This window comes from Lagopus leucura, unplaced genomic scaffold (genome assembly GCF_019238085.1).
Source record: "Lagopus leucura isolate 7727_CA_CO unplaced genomic scaffold, USGS_WTPT01 136-14_obj-0_obj, whole genome shotgun sequence".
Lineage (NCBI taxonomy): Eukaryota > Metazoa > Chordata > Aves > Galliformes > Phasianidae > Lagopus > Lagopus leucura.
The window spans coordinates 1-18,779 of NW_024966806.1; the positions used below are offsets into that span (position 1 = coordinate 1).

The following is an 18,779-nucleotide window of genomic DNA, read 5'->3' on the forward strand; positions in this document are numbered from 1 at the left end:
AAAACAACAACCCCGTGGTTTGTTTGTCAAGCTGACGTCGGAAAAATAAAAGAGGGGGGGGAAAAAAAAAAAAAGAAAAAACCCCCCCCCCCCCCCCCCCCCCCCCAACCCTCCCAGATAAATACACAGCCCCCATCTTGGAAGCCTTCTCAAAGGATGGACGAACCGTTCCCAGCAGTGGCGCAGCTTTCCAGAACAGCTGCTGGGCTGGTGATGCATCGGCTTCCTTTCCGAGAGGGAACAGTCCAGAGGAATGAAGCCCCCACCTCACAGCTCCCGTCTCATCTGCAGGACGACTGGCCATGGCTATTGCCTCACAGCAGCAGGTCTGAAACCAGCAAGCAGTCTGTAATGCAGCAGGTTCCTGTTTGCTAATACAAAGAGTTGGCAGTGGTAGCAGCTGCTCAGTCCTTCCAGTCAGCGGAGCTTCGGGGTGCTGGGACCTCTCCCACGGAGCGCCATGAGACAGAACAGAGTTCAGAGACCAGACACACTCAAGCATGCTGTCGAAAGGCAACACACCCCAGGCGTTTCCATCGAGTCCACAGCAGTGGGATAGTGACAGCACGGAGGTTTTGGCTTCCAGCGGTCAGGCAGGCCTCCTAGACTCCTTGGCTAATGCTGGGGAAAGCTCCCACACTGGGGGTTTGGTTTTAAGGGGAGGTTATTGCTCCTGACTTCTCAGGTTTTTTGCCCTTGGATAGGGCAGCTGCTTGCTTCAGGAGTTCTCTGTTCTTGGCCTGAAAACACAGTGAAAATGGGAATTTAATTGAAGGGATCGCCATCAGCTCTCGGGGTCCAGCGAGGCCTGGACAGAAGTGCTGGCAGGGGGGGAAGCAGCGAGGCGCTGCTGTGCGGCACCACAGCACAGAACCTCCCTGCTGCGCTCAGCAAGGGCTCTGCCCACCCCCCACCCCCCTCACATCCCCCCGCTGTAACTGAGACGTGGGCTGGACCTCAACAGCTTCCACAGAGCGATGTGCCAAACGCATGGAGCCAGCCAAGGACACGCAGCAAGGGCAGCAGGGCCGCCTTCCCTTCCTTCCTTCCCTTTCCATCAGGCACTGCAAGAGGTGGTGCAGAAAAGCACCAGTGACTCAAGCTCCCATCTCGACTCTCACTTCAAAGTCAAAGGCAAACGTCTCCTGTCTCTCACCCACATCAGAGGGCAGGAGGAAGAGCTCGCTCTGCTCTCCAGCTTCACCCTCAGATGCTGCCAATGTTCTACCAGGACTGGGCGCTGCGCTGGCTGCATCCCCACGAGAACCTCCTGAACACATCAGAGCACCAAAACACGACCCTGCCTCATTTGAAACAAAATAAAAATGACGGCAACTTACAAGCAAGACTCTTCAGCCTCTCTGACCAAACTCCTGAGCTCACCCCCCTGCAGCCTATACAGTAATTTCAGCAGGATAAGGGGAGAACCCATGCAAAAACCAGGTACGGCCCTTCTGCACTGGTTTGCAGTGAATGGCTGGACGTGCAAACATCATCACAGCAATTAAACCCTCAGCTCTAGTGCTGCATGAGGTAAAGCAGCTTCTTTTGCCTCCTACATGGAAGGACACAGACCCCCTGCTTCCCCCCCCCCCATGAAAAATAAACCAGGAGCACATTCAGAAAGCGAATGATTCGAACACTTTGAGGCACCTACAGCACACCAAGATGATTTGAACTTTTATTTTGGAATCAGTGAGGAAAGTTTCCAGAGCCTCAGTCAATAGCAGCTGAAGTAGAACATTCAGACAGCAGAAAGGAGGAGGTCGGGGCACCAAGTAAGGACAGGACAGCACCATGGGGACACGCACCCAGCAGAGCAGGGTGGCAAACCCACTTGTGGAGCTGATGCTTCCTCTTTCTGTTCAGAACTGAGCAAGTTTAAAGCTGCTGGCAGGTGTCTGACAGCTTTCATGACAGACAGACTCCTCCCATACACACAGTGACCGGGCTGCCCTGTCTTGGGAAACCACTGCAAGGATGGAGGCCACCTCCCAGCTGGGGAGGCAATCAGAACGGGGGGGTTTGAGCCAGGGGAAAAGGGTCTGCTCAGAACAGCAGGTCGTCCTTCGCAGGCCACCCAAAGATCTGGGATAGGAGCAGCTCGAGGCTGAAGCGGGCAGTGCAGGATCACAGAAGCAGAACACAGACCCAGGGCTTTGGCTGCCATCAGCCCCTGAGGCACAACCCACCCCCTGCACACCATCAGATATCCCAGGCTTCCACTGCTCCGCAGGGTGGCTGTGATGGACGCCTTTCTGACAAAAACTGCAGCCTCCAAAACCCGTCATCTTCTGCAATCATTAACTTGGGTGTGTGCTGACGGAGGAGGGGAGGCAGGAGCATAAGTCTGTTGTCTCATCCCCTCCCACCCCTCATTGCAAGGGCTTTCGATCACTGTAAACCCCGGGCTAATTAAAGGGGTGCAAAGTTCATTTCTAAGTCTGCCTTCTTCCCCATAACCAGCTCCCCTTTGACCCCGTCTCCTCAGTGCAGGGTATTCATGCTGATAGTCTGCCTGGCCTTTCCACGGCCGTGACAAGAATCCTGCTCTCCCTGTTCCCTCCAGCTCAGGGACTTCTTTATTTGGACTACAGATACAGCCCTGAAGAAACCGCCAGTTGTTTCTCGATCTTTGTTCCCTTTGGTTACTGGGCCCATCAATCACACCGAGAGCTACGTGGTGTGAGGAGCTGACAAAGGTTCTACGGTCTGGAGGAACAGGTTTAAACCTGATTTTGGCAATAAGTCAAAGGAGTTTGACAGCTCCCATCTAGCCCGTGGGGGACACGAGGCAGCGCTTCACAGTGCAGTGAGGCTGAGCCCAAGTAGAGCAAGAAGGACGGAACAGGGGGTGCAAGGCACTGCAGCCTGGTGCAGAGCTGGGGGACGGCTTGCCAGGCAGAGCAGAGGCTGGAGGACAGGGCTGAGGAGCACGAGCAGAGCTGTGCGTGCCAAGGTTCATGGCTTGTTCCCATAGGAGTGTCCTCAGTCACTCCTGGGTGCAGCACAGCTCAGCAAATTAAAACAAAAATGCTGTCACCTGTAACTGCTCCATGACCTCCTTGTGAGTCTTCTCCATTTGGTTCATCTTTGCTCTCATCTGTGACTCCTGGTACTGCAAGTCAGCCTTCAGCTCTGTGATCTGCAGACGCACCAACAAAGAGAGCATGAGAGGGAAGAAGCGGCTGCTCTCACCCCATGTGCCACAGAAAAGTGCCTCTAGAGAAGTTGCCTGAGACCAGATGAGTTTGGAAACACACCAATGCAGGAGGGGGAGAGCAACAGGAGCAACACTGCATCACAGAGCTGCACAGAGCAGCAGGAGCACCCTGGGTGCTGCTCTCGCTCCGCACAGAGCTGTAGGTGCTCTCTGGGACTTGCCCCCCCATGGAGGTATGAGAGAGAATGGGTGGAAAATGACCCTTTCTGACATGAGTTTCCCCCACGTGGGTCCTGAAAGCCTCTTCAGCTTTGGAAAGGGGGCAGCCTGGAAGCAGCCAGAAAGCCTTCTGCTGACTACGGTATGAAAAGCCAGACTTGGTTTGAGTGTGATGTGTGTGATGTGCCAGCTGCCAGCATGCTGGGCGTGGGGGAAGCAAGCCAAGGGCTGTACCTTCTTCTCCTTCTCCAAAATCATCTGATCTTTCTGGTGCAGCATCTTCTTCAAGGTGGCCACCTCCTCCTTCAGCTGGGCAATGATAACGAAGTGGTCGGTGCCAGGAGAGTCCAGGGCGAGGTCAGGAGAAAAACTGCAGCAGAGAACAGGGAATGGCTCTCATCACAACCCCTTCTGGGCACCGAGGTGGAGGAATCCCCACACAGATGGCACCCAAAGAAGAAAGGGAGCTGCTCCAGGACACGCACTGCGCCCTGCAAGGTCTGGAGCGTTACCTGCACCCCTGCCCTGAACGCCACAGGGAATGTGGGGAGCACACACAAAACTGGGCAGCAGTGTGATAAACCGAGTTGTATTCGTGCCCAATCAGCGGGGACACAGGGCTGCTACGGGTGCACATCAGTTGGCATCAGCAGCAATCAAATGGCAGTGATCTATTTTCAAACCAAAGAGCTGAGGACAGCAATCAGAGAGCTCATGACACTTTACGTAACCACTCAGGAACTCTCTTTGCTCGCAGGCAGTCCTTGGATGTCCAGCAAAACTTTTCACTCAATGTAAACAAACACGTTGGCAAGGAGGGAACAAGAAAGAGAAACAAACAACCTCCAAGTTAAACAAACAAAGCCAAAACAGACACCTAGATGAAAGTCAGCGCTGTCCTCAGCGGGGAAAAGGGGAAGAAGACACACTGGACTTTTGTATTTTGATTCCTCCGTGATACAGAATGTAGGGAGAAGCTTTGTTACCACTGCAGAGCAGCAAGGACTATCGCCAGGAAGACAGAAATAGCTGAGGACCTGCTCAGAAACAGCCTAGGCTAAACTTAAGCAACAGCTGAAAAGCCATCTGGATGTAAATCACCCTGCAAAGGTAATCCACACATCTCCCTGTCAGACACCCAGCAATCAGGGCAGCCATCCACAGCGCCGCACTACAGCTGCATTTCAGAACATGAGATATGATAAGCTGCAGCCACAGGCCCAGAGAGCTCACCTGATCTTTGGCTGCCTTTTGTTCCCCACTGCTGTAAGGGTAAGCTGGATTTTTATCTCGTGGTGCTAAAAGGGCAGCACGCTCCCAGCCCCACACGCTCCAAATTGCTGCGTATAAAAACGTACCAGCAATAAAAGCGACAACAAGGTTCCACCTCAAAGGTGACCTAAAGTCTGCCCGCTGTCAGGCAGCTGCAAACAGCCCCCATACCTGAACACCTGAACGCTGACATTTTCTGCACACCTCCAGAGCAGATCAACAGCCGTCCTGAAGCTCCTGCTCAGCACTAACACTGGGAGCTGCAGCGCCTGCAGGGGGGCACTGTGTGTCTGAAGGCAAACGCAGCTCCCCCAGCGCTGCCTCTCCAGCAGCTCCAGGCTCCCAATCCCCAGCTGTGCAGCAGGATGGAGCACTGGCTGCTTGCACAGAGGCTGGAAAGAATCTGTTTTCCAATCAAAAGCACAGCCTACGCTGATTGGATTGGAAAGCAAGAATGTAGCAGAGAATCTCTGCGCAGGGGGTTTACAGAGGGGAACCGAGCACGGGCAGCAGTTTCACCCACCTGAAAGCCACGGGTCAGCCCTGCAGCTCTGAGAGGAAGCTTGGCAAAGGGAAAGCCAGAGCTGGGGAGAGCTGTCTGCAGGGGACAGCTTGCTTTGCACAGCTGCAGCATGCTGCCAGCAGTGTGCTCTGTGAGGATGCTGCAGGTCTCTGGCTTTGTCACACTGCAGCTCCTGAATGCAGGTGTCCCTTCATGCAGGCTGCACCTCTGTTCTGAAACCACACCTGAGTGCAGCTCCCTGAAAGCAGAGCTCTGCGGCATGATGTGGGTGCTGCAGTGCCTTTCTAACAGCTTTCATATCCTTCTCAGTGCAAAGGGAGAAGAAAAAGGAGGGGAAGGAAAAAAAACGAAATGAAAAAAGCAGCCTGCACAGAGGCTGCCCTCAACTCATCCTCACTGAATTCTTCTGGCCCCAAACAAACTCTGGCTTGCACCAATCCCTTGCCCAGGCAAGCCTCCCTGCTGCCATGGCCCGGGGTGATGCAGAGAGCTGGGAGATGCTCACGTTTCCCTGAGCAGCTCAGACAGGAACAGTTTGTTCCGGGCAGCTTCTGCTGCAGGGAGTGAGAGTGGCCCTGCCACCCAGTGGAGAGAAGGGACAGGAAGGCCACCAGCCTCCTGCAGAGCAGGAGGAAAAATGCCAGAAGCACCTCTCTCCCCTGTTTTAGCTCTCAGATTAAAAATTAAATCAACTAACAGAGCCCAAGCACATTCTCTCTATAGCTGAACTCCATCACCGGGGTTGTAGCCCTTTGGGAGAGGCCAGAGGATGGCTGTGTGCCCTCCACGTGTGAGCAGCCTAAAATTCACGCCTCTAATTAAAGCAAATTGATGAGCTCCCATTGCTTTCGTTGGAGATGGAGTTAAAAATGGAGCCCTTCCAACGGCACCTGCCTCTTTCCATTGAGTGGAACAGAATGCAAACTGGCTGCTTCACACTCAACACCTGCTAAATGAATTAAATTAGGCAAAATAAATGCCAAGCTTAAAGGTTCTGCTATTCAAGGGGCACAATGCAAGCTGACCGAAGCAGCATCCAAACATCACCTGTGACAAAAATACTCTCAGTTCTCAAAAGTCCATTCAGGATCCAGCATGAGGGGCTGAGATGATTGTGCAGCAAGGTCTGCAAGGCAGGATCTGCTGGGAGCTGCACCCAGAGCTGCTGCTGGGGAAACATTGCTGTGCGTGAGGCAGGGCTCCTCTCAGAGCCCACCCAGAATCACACAAAGCTGCTCGTTAAAGGACTGCTGCAAAAAGCTCAGCCCCCTGAACGCAGGCACTGAGAGCATCCTCTGCTCAGCAACACGAGAACACAGAGCTCAGAGGCAGTTCAGCAGGGCACAGAACAGAAATTCCCATTGCATCCATGAAGGAGCAACAATCTGGGGTAAGCTGGACCTTGCTGAGGGCATCACCATAGGAAAGAGCCCAGGCGTGCCCACATTTTGCCTGGCTGAAGGCTGCCCAAGTTTGGCTGGGGCCAGAAGCTGAGACTGGAAGAAAGGTGCAGCAGGGAGAGGTGCTGTTAACACAGCCAGCTCCAAGCTCCACACCCAGCCTGCAGCTCCAGGAGGGCTGAGGGGTGGAAACCCTCACAGAAAATGGTGCAGGGATGGGGGCTGCCGGGGGCTTCGTCCTCTGCAGCTCCACAAATGCACTGAAGCACCATTGTTATTCCTCTCAAGAAATCCAGCCATGGATCTATTTCAGGCAGCTGCAGCATTTTCCACAGCACGTTGCTGGAGCTCTTTAGGAGCTGCTAAAATTACACACAGTTTGTTACTGGGATTCATCAAAAAAAGTTTGTGGCAAGGAGAGCAGCCACACTGACAGCATCTGACACAAGCAAATAGAAATAAAGGCATTTGATTCTTCTAATGCACGCTCCTGACTGCACACAAATGACTGAGCAACTGATGACAGAGCACAGGACGTGGATGTTTTCAAGCCAGAGGTGGATTTGTCTCACCCCAGGCTTTAGCAAGCAGGTGAAATCACCTGGTCCTGTCCCACAGCCCGGACTGCAGCCTCAGGAGGGAGCAGGGGGCCAGCAGGGCTCCAGAGGGAAAGCAGTCCTGATGGCCACACCTTGCTGCACAGATCTGGCTCCAGTCTCTCCTCCAGCTCCACCACATTAAAAGCAGTCAGCTGAATTCTCTGAACACCTCATGCTCAACTGGAGCTCCTAAGCCACAGTGAAGTCTGATTTTTTTCCAACTTTGAACTGAAAACTCTGTGCAGGTGATGAACGGTCTCACAGGCCGCTCTGTGGGAACCACTGCCTTATAAAACCCTTCTATTTCACATAACAGCATTCTGTGCATTAACAAACATTGACTGGACATCAGCAGTGTCTCCAGGAGAGATGTGATGTGTGACTGTGAAGAAAAGACCTCCAGGTACCAGCGGTTTAACAGACCCCTGGGCACTGAGAAGCCTGCACCACGCTCCCGTCTCACTGCTGTTTGGAAGCAGATCCATGGAGAGGGAAAGGTTCCACGGGAGACAGTTCCCAGGGAGGGAGGGCAAAAGAGGGGGAGAAAACAACAGGTGATCTCACTTCAGGATGTCAGTGCCTTGAGAAACAGGACAATGGTGGGCACCGAGACTCTGTTGGGAAGCAGCCCACTGCGCCAACGTGGACGGGGCACTCTGGATAGGGGGGCAAAGCGTCTCGGGAGAGGAAGGAACGCTGAGAATCAGAGAGGAAAGGGAGGAATGAAAATATGCATGTACAAGAGCATAAAAAAAATAATAAAATCCACCTCAATTTCCTGTTTTTGCTAGAGCTTCCCGTTCTGCTGCACGTGCAGCCAGCAAAGACAGCATCAACTGTGACAGCAGAGTGGGACTGGCTGCTTTCGAGCAAAGCCTGATTGCTTGTCCCACCCCCAGAAGGCAGGAGGGGAAGTCGGAGGTGGGCTCTGATCCTCTCCTCTGAGGCCATCTCCTGTAGGTTGGTCTGAGAGCCCAGAAAGCACAAAAACCACACAGCTCCCTGCTCAGTGCAGCCAACAGCCAGCCTTCCCCTGCAGCTGCACAGGGAGGATGCAGTCGATCGGGTTGCAGTTTTTGTAACTGCTGGGGAGCTCAGCCAACAAGCAGCTTCTGTTCTAACAGGTACAGGCACTGGGAGTTATTTTCCTTTCCAAAGCTAAGCGCTCACTAACGTTGGCCTGCTGGATTCTGGAAGCTGCTAAAGCAGCCCCTCGAGGTCCCAGAGCCCAAGATCCCTGCTCTAAGCATCAAGTTTCCCACTGTTCACACAGAACTCTTGTATAAAACTTAACAAGCAAGACCACCCACCCACCCCTAATTTCCCCAGACAGCAGGCTCACCTGTCACCATTGGCAGATATGGCATCAAACTTGGCTTTCTTCTTTGGGATTTCATTCTGAATAGAAGAGGTGGATAAGGTTTTCTGGCTGGAAAAACAAGGAAATTGTATGTCAAAGCCTGAATGACTTCAAGTCAGAGACAGAGGAGCAAATACATATTCCCACCCGCTTCCAGCCTATTAAAACGAGGTTTCTTCGTGCAAGAAAGAACAATTAAAAATTCACTCCTCGAAGAGCAGCTGGAGACTGAAACTGACCAGAAAGCCACGTGTCAGCCCAATCAGCAGCAGTGAGGAACTCGTGCTTCAAATCCGTATTTCAATCATCAGATTTTACAGACCCAACTCAGCTTTAACTGCAGACAAGTCCAGGAAGCCGAATCACTACGAACTGCCCCAAGTCTGATCACAAGATCACAAGTCTGCAGCACGGCAAGCGGCCGCGAAGGAGCGAGGCTGGCTGAGCTGCCTACAGCCAACAAGAGCAGCTGCCAGGCGCTGCTGCTGGGCCAGGCGCTGCTCCACGTTCCTGGCAGCTGAGTGCAGCAGCCTGGCTGCTCTTTGCTCACCCCTCTGCTCAGCCCTGCACGACAGAGCGTCCTGTGCAGGCTACCTGTTGTAATGGCTGCCGCTGCTCAGCCTGCTGTACTGCTCCTTCTCTTGCAGGCTGGCTCGGGAGGAGCTGCTCAGGTGCTTGCACTGCTCTTTGGTCTTCTGTAGGACCCGTTTGTAGGACAGTGTGCATAACCAGCAGAGCAGCTTTCCATCCACCTGGAGGGCATGAAAGAGAGACATTTTTGTCTTGCTTCCTGCCCACAAACAAAGCAGAGAAGACAAGAAGCACCTTCAGGCTTTAAGACAACATACAGACAAGCAGCAATTCAAAAAGGATCCCTTGAGTGCTTAGAAAACCACTTGGCATGGCTGGTGCAAGGCACTCATTAACAGCAGCTAACTCATCCTAACTCCAGTCTCTTTCCAGCTCTGCTTACAGACTCTTTTAACACCCAGGACATCATCAGGACAGGCCGATTCCACTGGGGTTCCTGTCAAAGGAAGGCCAAGGACTGGCAGATGACAGGGCAGTTACTGGAGAGCACAAGAGCCACAGTTTCTGCTGGAGGAGGATCAGCAGGAGGACAGGATTCCAAACAGACAATAGATCTTTATAGCCTGCAGAAAGCAGGTTTTAGAAATACACAAGTAAGAAGCTCTGATGTTATTTAAATAAAGGATGTGCAGGAGCCAAGGGACAGCTGTGGAGGAACACGTTTCCAGCACCTCAGGCTGCAGCACCAGTACTGCTCCCATCCCTCCCCCTGCAGGCACCTCAAAGGCCCCACCTCCTTTGCTCCCTCACCTGCCCTCATGCCAAATTCAAGAGATCTTTCTCAGAAGATCTGGCAAAGGAGCAAAGGGCACAAAGGCTAAACAGCTCCAAAATACGGCTCCCAAAGCAAAATGCAACTGCAAAAACTATTTTACAGTCAAGAGGCATCCCCTAAAGAAACACTCGAGATCTGTGAGAGGAAGGTAGAGCCACTGCGATCAGCCCCTCTGCCTTTTCAGCCTTTTAACAGAGATACTGACCTTCTTTCTGTCATCCTTCCTGTCGAAGGCACACTGCTGCTTGCACTGCTCACAGGAGTGGGGAGGTCCATACTTCTTCTCTGAGTTTGTGCAGCGCTGACACTTGTTGCCAATGAACGCTGCGATGATGTTGCAGTACTGGCAAGGTTTTGGCTTAAAGGAACAAGAGAGGTGAAGATGGCAGTGCCTCCTGATGACATTAGAGCATTGCTTTTTCCCCTTCCCCCCAGCACTCCTAAACATCTATTTCCCTATAGAAGCTAACTATCCAGCAGACGTGACTACGTTTGGCCCCCTGGTCTCCAGCCAAGTTTATTCAGGCACAAAAGCCTTGATCAAGTGTTAGGAAATCTTCAGGAATATTTATCACCAAAACAGAAACAATCCAAATCTCTGCTTCGGATTTCACACAAGCAGGAAAACAGATTTGTCACTGCTTCCAGTAAGCAACCTCAGTTTGTACGACCGCGTTGTTGTTTCAATTCAATACAGAACGGCTCATTTCCTGACCTAACATGATGTGGAGCTGCTCTTTTTCATACCAAAAGAAAAGGGAAAAGAGACCTGCATATTATGATCAACTATGCTATTACAACCGAGCCAGCCCATAAACTGCTTTGGGAGTCAGCAGGATTAAGGCAAGAAAGATGAAAGGAGAAAGAGGCTGAGAACGAGCCCCACTCACTTACTGTGCCATAGAGCTTCACGTTCTGAGCACACTTCTTGCATATTGTGTTGGTTTTGCTGTGAAGAAGGACAGACCGTGTCATTAAGGCCTCCCCAGAGAAAACTACACCTCTGTGGTCAGGATCCCAGGCTCCCCCAGGCTCTGTCTCTAGTGGCAAGACTGCATTCATCTTCACTATGGACCCTGACACCAAAGTGCATTTCCTCTTCCCATCTGGTTGAGGATACTTGGCCAAAAGCAGTTTTACTAGGAGGTATCTTTTAATTAAGGCATCCCCAAATGACGCCAGTTTTTTCGTCCTGCCAAATGCGGGCGTCTGATCACTGGCTAATTGGCAGCAGGCATGATTCAGCACAGTGACAGCCTCACTTCTGGAGGAGGTCTGTGCTCGATTACAGGGTTAAGGCAGGTCAGGCACAGAGGTATATTTGTCCAACAAACACAGGAAAGAACACCCCACGCTGTGTCTGCACAAGTTATGCTCGTCAGCTCCCGGGTTCACCTCTCCTCCCTCTGTAATCCACACAACTCACAAAAGGTAGAACTGCAGCTACAGGAAGCGTATCAAACGATTTTTAGACACCAGAATCAGGTAGCAGAAAACTCATGGGAAGATCCCCCCCAGATCCTTTACTGGAAGATGCTGGCGAGTGCTGACCAAACCAAAGAACAAGCGATAGGTGCACATGTAAGCACACTGCACAGGCACACTGGCTCGCCCAGCAGACGTTTAAGGCCAAAGGTCTCCCACAACAACAACCAGGCTCAGCCATCAAAGGTGTGGGCACATTACGGTTCGCCAGGTGCGTCCGTCCTAGGGAAAACATCAGGCTGCTCAGCATGCCGGTCATTTACCTTTCCTGCTGGAATTCAGTCCTGCAGTAGGTGCATTTAACGATGGGATGTGCGATCCGGCACTCCTGCAACAACACAGCATGCTGTGAGGCGCGCTGCTCCTCCCACACGTCATTTCCCCACAGCCCAGCTCCCCCGCTGACCCGCGCTCCCACCACACGCACCCACACCCATCAAACTCCACACGTTTCCTCCCTGTAGTCACGGCTGCTCTTAGAAGGGCTGAGAGCAGAGGAAGGCTGACAGGAAAGCCGTGTGTCACAGGTGACCCAGAAGTAAACCGTGATTTGTAACAAGGGCCATTTGTGCCCAACGCCCACAGACGAAGCTCACTGCTGGCCTCACCTCCGGTGCAGAACACGCAGTCCTATCACAGCTATTCACCTCCCTGCTCTCCAAAGCTTCCTGTGCCCAGAGCGTCTCCAGCTCAGCTCTCTTCTCTCCCCAGCACACTCAGGAGGTTTCCCTCCACCTGCCTGAATTGCCCCATCCCCGTCATGTGTCCCCACCCCACGGTGCTCCATTCCATGTTCTCCCCCTTCTCCGTCTCACCCCTGTTCTCATTCTTCCCCACTCAGGTTGCCTCCCAAGATTTATCTCCCCCCTTCAAGATACCATAAAAGCTGCCCCTAAATGTCCCCAGACTCCCCACAAACACCTTGGGCCGCCCCATGCCTCTGGTCTTGCTATGAGCCACCCTCTCAAGCAGCCCTTCTGATGTCCCCAGGCCTTCTGACTCAAGTGTCCACTCAGTACCCGCAAGGCCACAAGGAGCCCCCAGATGCCACAAGGAGCCTCCAGTGACCCACAGCTCCCAGCCCCCCACAACCCCCCAAATAAGCCCCAAACAAGCCCCAAACATCCTCCCAACAGCTTTGTGACTCCCTCCCAAATGCTCCCACACCCCTAAACAGCCTTCGGTGCTTTCCAGTTTCCCCAAGGAACAGCCCCTCATTATCTCCCAACCCCACATCCCCAAGTCCCCAGGCTCCCCCAACTGCCCCCTCACCCCTATCTTTCCCCAAATGCCCCCATGACCCCACCCCCACGGCCACTTCCATTCACCCCAAGCCCCCCTACTATACTTCTTGATGAGTCCCAAAATGCCCCCAAATCCAAGATTTCAGCCACCCTAGAAGCCCCCAAGGGCCTCCTCCCAAGCAGCCCTCTAAGTGTCCCCAAATCCCCTCCCAGCTGCCCTCATTCAAACACAACATCCCTGCTGCCCCACCCCCGCTCACTTTTCCTCAAGACCCCTCAACTTACCTCAAGAACCTCCCCCCAAAGGCCTCCCACCTGAACACCAAGACCCACTCCCACTTTCCCTCAGGATCCCCCCCCTTACCTCTGCACTCCTCACTTTTCTTCAGAGGCACCTCCGTTACCCCCAGGACCCCCCCAGTTTTCCTCCACACCTCCTCTCTGCTTCAGTACCCTCCCACTTCACCTCAGGATGCCCCACTTCCCCTCAGAACCCTTCCAATTCTACACCTGAACCACCCCCACTTTACCTCAGATCTCTCCACCCCAATTTACCTCAGGAACCCCTCTTCAACTCAGGGACCCCCCTCCTCTCTCTCAGATGTGCCTCTCTATCCTCAGGGCCCCATAATTCACCTCACGACCCCCAGTTCACCTCAGGACTCCCCCTCACCTTCACCTCAGGACTCCCAATTCATCTCAAGGCCCCCCCTCCCCCTCACCTCAGGACCCCCAGTTCACCTCAGGACATCCCCATTTCCTTCACAGCGCCCCCTCTACCAAAAAATCACGCCCGCTTTACCTCAGGATCCCCCTTTTCCTTCAGTACCCCCCGACTTCACCTCAGAAGCCTCCCCACATCCTTACCTCACAGCCTTTACACCTAACCCCCCCCCCCCCCCCACCTTAGTCCTCCCACCCCCATTTTACCTCAGGATCCCCTTTTACCTTCCCCCCTCCCCCCCTAAACACGCCTTTCCCTCAGAGGCCCCCCAGCCTTTAACTCCGTGACCCTCAGCCCCAGCCGCTCCCCCCGCTGCCGGCCGTCCCCCGGACCTTGCAGAGCTGCTGGCCCTGGCTGAGCGCCTCGAAGGGGAAGCGCTGGTGGCACTTGGTGCAGGCGTACAGCGCCGCCATCCCGCCGCCGCGCTGACAGGCGCAGCCCAAACCGCCGCGGCCTCCCGCCCTCTGGCTCCACCCCCCCGCCGACCGTTCCGCCTCTCTCATTGGCTGCTTTCCGCATCGCTCACGGCGATCCGGTTTTTCATTGGTTCGCGCAGACGTCGTTCTAGAAATGGGGCGGGGCGGAGCCGCCTCCTCCCCTCCCCTCCGCCCTTTCCCCTCCGCGGGCGTTGGGGAAAGGGAGAGGAACGCTGACGTCACGCGGGGCGCGTTACTGTGATGTAACCGCCGCGGGGGCGCGCGCGGGGCGACGGGGAGGTCGCGCGAGAGCGCGACGGGCGGGGGCGACCCAGAAGGCATTGCGCGGGTTGGGGGTGGGGGTGGGGGAGGGGAACCGGAAGCGGAAGTGGAATTGGGGCGGATGGGGTTGAGGGCAGAGGGTGGGCAGGGCCTGCGTGAGCGCAGGGATGCGGGCGAGGAGTGAGCTGGGCCGGGCTTGGGCTGAGTGCAGGAGCTGAGCTAGGCCGGCCTGGCCAGGAGCCAGCATGTGCAAAAGCTGGAGGAGGGTGACGGCAGGAAACAGGGCCTGGTTCTCAGTCTGGGTCTGGGTCTGCCCAGAGACGAGGGCAGGGCCGAGACCGGACTGAGGGCTGAAGAATGGGGAAGGGCATCACCAGGGATCAGTGAGAGCCATAGCTGTCCTGTGTGAGGATGGGAGAGGAGGGCTCGGGCCGTGGGGTGCTGAGGGAGAGTGAGGGCTAGAGGAGGAAAGAGCAGGAGGCTGCAGGGTCGCTCAGCCTGAAAGTAGAGCTGGGAGATGGCTGGTGGCTGCTGTAGTGCAGCCGCAGCTGTGCCTAAAGGGTCAGATGTACGAATTGGAGGAAAAGGAAGGGAGAGTGAGGCAGGAGGTGGCATCTGCAGCAAAAGGAGAACTTTCTCGCAGGGTTGTTTCCCTTTTTGCACCAACTGCAGAAGTCGGTGGTTGCTGTGAGGGCAGTTGCACATCTGCAAGCCCCAGGCACAGCCACAGCAAGCTGTGATCTGTGGGGGCGGATCTCCTCACGTTTGGGGCAGGATCGGCAATGCAAATTGCAGCTTGCTGTGTTTACACCCCAGGTTGGGTGCTGCGGTTTGCAGCTTGCGCCGTTGGGAAAATTGCCTCTGTTTTGCTCTGGGTGTGAGGTGAGGGTAAACCATCTGCTGTGCAAACAGTGGGGAATTGCTCTGTGTTTTAAATGGAGTCTTTGTCATTTTTACAGTGTGACATTCACAGGTGCTGCGAACGAACGTACAGCCCTGCTGCCTGCCCAAACAAATGAGGGAATTAAAGCGCTTTGGAGTTAAAAGTTCACTCTAAATCCAAGACAAATTAAGCACATAAAGCAGCAACTACTGGTGGTTGTGTTCATAAAGGCACAGCGGCGTGATCCGGTTCCTGTGTGTGATCCGGTCTGTGTGTCTGTGCTGTCTGACATCCCTGAGTTCTCAAACCCCTCTCACTGTTGGGCCATCGGGGATACCTGGAAATCTTTGGGAAACTTCATTTCCCCACCTTTTTGTTCCCTGTACGGTGGCTCACAGAGTATTCCCAGTCGTGGTTCGTGCAAGCGGTGAAGCTGAAATAGGAGATGCTCACCGCAGTGCTCAGCCTTTCCCGAGAAGGACCGGGGGAGTGTCTTGGGTTTTTAGCAAGGCTGCGTGGGTGTGCATATTAAACTGAAATTCTGCTGTGCTTGGCTACCTCGGGGACCAGTTATAATCACCGGGCAAATATGCCGTGTGTAGGAGAAATACTTGATTTCATGAAATTTGTTGCACTGTGCTGCGTGCTGGATGGTGATTGGGAAATAGCGGTGGGTGAGAGCAGAAGGCAGAGCTTGGCAGAGGCGGTGGGTAGCGTGAAACAAAACCCTCCTCGTTGCCCAGGGGGCTGGGATGCTCTGAGAATGGTTTCTTAGGGAAATGGGGTGGAGGTGGAGGAGGACTTCCGGAGGGGTTTGACAGCACACCTGGAAAACATAAATGCCACGAGCGGTTCGTTACAAGGAATGAAACCTCCGAAAAGTGTGGAGGGAGAGGGGTGGGCTGCGAATCTCTCGAGCTGAGCAAGAGGAGCGGTTCATTTTAGAACAACAAACCTGCCAGAGCCGTCACAGTCGCCAAGGGAAGGACGTTTGGCTAAGGAAGAGGGTTTGTAAAGCTGCTACTGAGGGAAGTGTAAGAAGAAACGTTTAAAAAGCCACTGCCTCAGTGATTTTCCAGCATAGCCTCATTAGCAGCAAAGCAGCTTTGAGCAAACTGTCTTGCAGAGCTCTTGCAATCGCTTAGGTCTTTCTGGACACGATCACTTGTGCCCCCAAATGCTGTGGTTTCTGTGGCCAAAAGCAAGCTTTTCAGCCCCGAATCGTACGCTTTGTCATCAGAAAGCCAAAGGGCTGTGCAACACATGTCCTGCTGGCTGCAGAGCGACCCGAGGAGCCCTGACCCCAACTGGGAGTTCATGACAGCCCCTCTCGGATGGAGCATCTGGGAGCCAAGGAATTGCCAAACCCGCTTTGATCCAGCTGCTGTTCTCCGGCTCTGCCTGTGGTTCTCTAAATCACTCACAGATAATATTTTCAGATGCTGGCTCTCTCCGTGTCCCCCTGCTTTCTGAATAATTACCTTGTTTTGTGCGAGCCACCAGAGGTTTTCACAGATAATTCATCCGGCGCTGAAAGGCAGCCAGCTTTGGGGCTGGAGAGTGTTTTGTGGCCACCTGGCATTGCTGCACAGAGGTCCGTGCCGGAGCACAGCTGTCTCTGGAGGGAAATGCAGCATCCAGCACAGCCCAGGGCAGGGCGCGAAGCAAACCCAGCTGAAATCCCCACCTCCCTCCCTCGGGGGATCGTTTACCTTGGCAGACGCAGCCCGCCCCGAGTTTCTGGACGTGTGGACAGATTGATCCTGCAGATCTGGATGCTCTCACCCGCAGAATGCACATTTTGCTGGAACAAAACAGCCTCGCAGTGTGGGAGGGGTGTTGTTTGAGGGCTGTGCTGTTTCATCTCGCTCCATGTCTCAGCCAGCACAGGGCTCAGAGCGCGTGGGTCAGAGCCCAGCGTGGAGCCGGGATCGTCCCCCCCCAGGTTTGTGTCCTTGTTGTGGGGACGCTGTGGTGGCGCACGGCCTGGGGTCACAGAGGGGCAGCCAGGAGGCTGCCAGCCCTACTGGAAGTGTACCACAAAGTCCTGCTCTGCCTCTTCTGGCTTGGCAGAGTGGAAACGGTCCTTGCTGAGATGAGAGGAGAAGCTCAGAGCCCTCTGCTCCCCAGCCATGCGTGCTCACGTGGCTGGGTGTGTGAGGACCCACGGTGCCAAAGGACAGCCTGCCACCCCACGTCTCACCTTTTGCTTCTGCAGCAGTGCGGTTACAGGCACCAGGTAATGCTGTGGGGCTGGATGGAGGGGGGTGAAATCACATTTCATGCACAGGACAGCACTCACTGCCTTCGAAGCACACCGAGCTCAGCTCTGTTTCACCACCCAGTACCAAATCCAGGGCGTTTCCCCCAGAACTGCTCTGGGATGGCGGTTCTGCAGCAGCAGACCTCTTCTCAGACACCTCCATCCCTAAATCCTTTTCCAAAGAAAACAAACCGACCTTAATTTAAAGTCCCATCCCTGCTCAACAACCCCCACTTGGAGCCTCTGCTTTCCCCACTGCCACACATGCAAGATTTTCAGCTCCTGATAAATGCTTCTGGGGGTGCACAGCCTGCAGCTCCCAGAGCCTCCTGCGTGTTCAGCAGCAAATTCACAGCATCACCCATCCAAAGGGAGCCTGAAAGTCACGGTTCCCTGAAAGTCAAAGCGTGTTTTATTGACTGCAGCCGAGAGAATCAAAGATCTGGAGACCCAGACTCCCACGGAATAAACCACATTATTCCTGCACGGTGATCGTTTCTCTCCCAGACGTGAATTCGAGTCAGCACCCCTGCTGGGAATGATTAAAGACCACTTCAGAAATCAGTGCAGCAAATTGTAAAATAAGCAGGTGAACAAGGGAAGGAAAACAAGAAAATATTATGACCTGCCACCCTCAATCGGGAGCAATCAGGGAAGGATGTGGCTGCGTGGTGAGGGAGCACAGCAGCTCCCCGGGCCATTTGCTGGGCACAATGGGGGTGTAGCTGTTGCTCTCTGCCACCATTTTGGGAGGATGCAGCCCATGCATGAGCACAGATGCAGGGGGATGCCGTCGGGTGTAGGGGATGGGCATCACGGGTGGGCTAAGGGTGACAGAGCACAGCCAGCAGGATGGATGGGGTCGCTTCTCTATAGATGTTTATTGCTGTGTTGATAAAGTACCTCCACAGAGCATCGTCTGCCCTCCCAGTAGGGCTGCCCTCCTCCACCCCACAGCCACCTTGCAGAGCCCCGTGTCCCTCTGCTTTCCCCTTGCCTGCATAGAGGGGCACAGTGGGGACAGTGCCTGCATGGGGCTCTCCATCATCCCATCAGGCCAGGATGGGGAGGGAGGCAGCAGTGGCCACGCCGCAGTTGTTGTCCTTCATGGCCATAAGGATGTAGCCATCGTTGCCCCAGTAGGTGGACCAGGAGTTCTTGATGAGCCAGTAGCTCTTGCCATGCAGGACGCCGTAGCCCACAGCCAGCACTGCGTGGTCCAGCTCTGACGTCTCATTCCCTGCAAGGAAAACAGAAAAAAGACATCCCTGTGCCCATCTCCACCCATCCCCATCGCCACCTATCCACCGACCCCCATCATCCCCATCTCCATCCGTCCTCATTTCCATCATCTCCAACGGGTTCCACCACCCCCCTCACCACAGTGGGGCTCCTCGTAGACCCCGTTGGCATAGAAGGTGAAAGACTTGTGTGAGGCATCGATGTTGACAGCTACAGGGCCGTGCTTGAACAGTGCAGCTTTCAGAGCTTCAGCATTGCCTGGCTCCACAGTGACGTAGCCGCTGAGCGGGGCCACCAGCTCCGACTGGTTGTAGTGGCAGTAACCGTTCTGGGGGGGG

General features: G+C 54.4%; 2 protein-coding genes across 5 annotated transcripts in view; both read right to left on the reverse strand.

Moving 5' to 3' along the window:
* Window positions 1–106: 106 nt before the first annotated feature.
* FAM76A (family with sequence similarity 76 member A) lies at window positions 107–13,803 on the reverse strand. 4 transcript variants are annotated; one of them, XM_042893469.1, is made up of 10 exons: window positions 13,688–13,803; window positions 11,651–11,715; window positions 10,797–10,851; window positions 10,108–10,260; window positions 9,131–9,288; window positions 8,519–8,605; window positions 7,741–7,872; window positions 3,617–3,752; window positions 3,044–3,145; window positions 107–740 (listed from the first exon to the last, which is right to left on the reverse strand). In XM_042893469.1, exons 1-10 carry the CDS (start codon window positions 13,766–13,768, stop codon window positions 654–656), a joined length of 1,056 nt encoding a protein of 351 aa, XP_042749403.1. In that variant the 5' UTR covers window positions 13,769–13,803; the 3' UTR covers window positions 107–653. The 4 variants fall into 4 exon arrangements, with proteins under 4 accessions (XP_042749403.1, XP_042749405.1, XP_042749402.1 ...); XM_042893468.1 differs by lacking the exon at window positions 107–740 and adding an exon at window positions 1,670–2,319; XM_042893471.1 differs by lacking the exon at window positions 7,741–7,872.
* Window positions 13,804–18,106: 4,303 nt separating this feature from the next.
* Window positions 18,107–18,779, reverse strand: part of LOC122192808 (digestive cysteine proteinase 1-like) — a 3,681-nt gene continuing 3,008 nt past the window's right edge. Inside the window, 3 exon segments of the mRNA XM_042893472.1 lie at window positions 18,107–18,439; window positions 18,580–18,773; window positions 18,775–18,779. The exon segment at window positions 18,775–18,779 is cut by the window's right edge and continues 126 nt beyond it. Coding sequence (XP_042749406.1) covers window positions 18,252–18,439; window positions 18,580–18,773; window positions 18,775–18,779 — 387 coding nt within the window. The 3' untranslated portion in view covers window positions 18,107–18,251.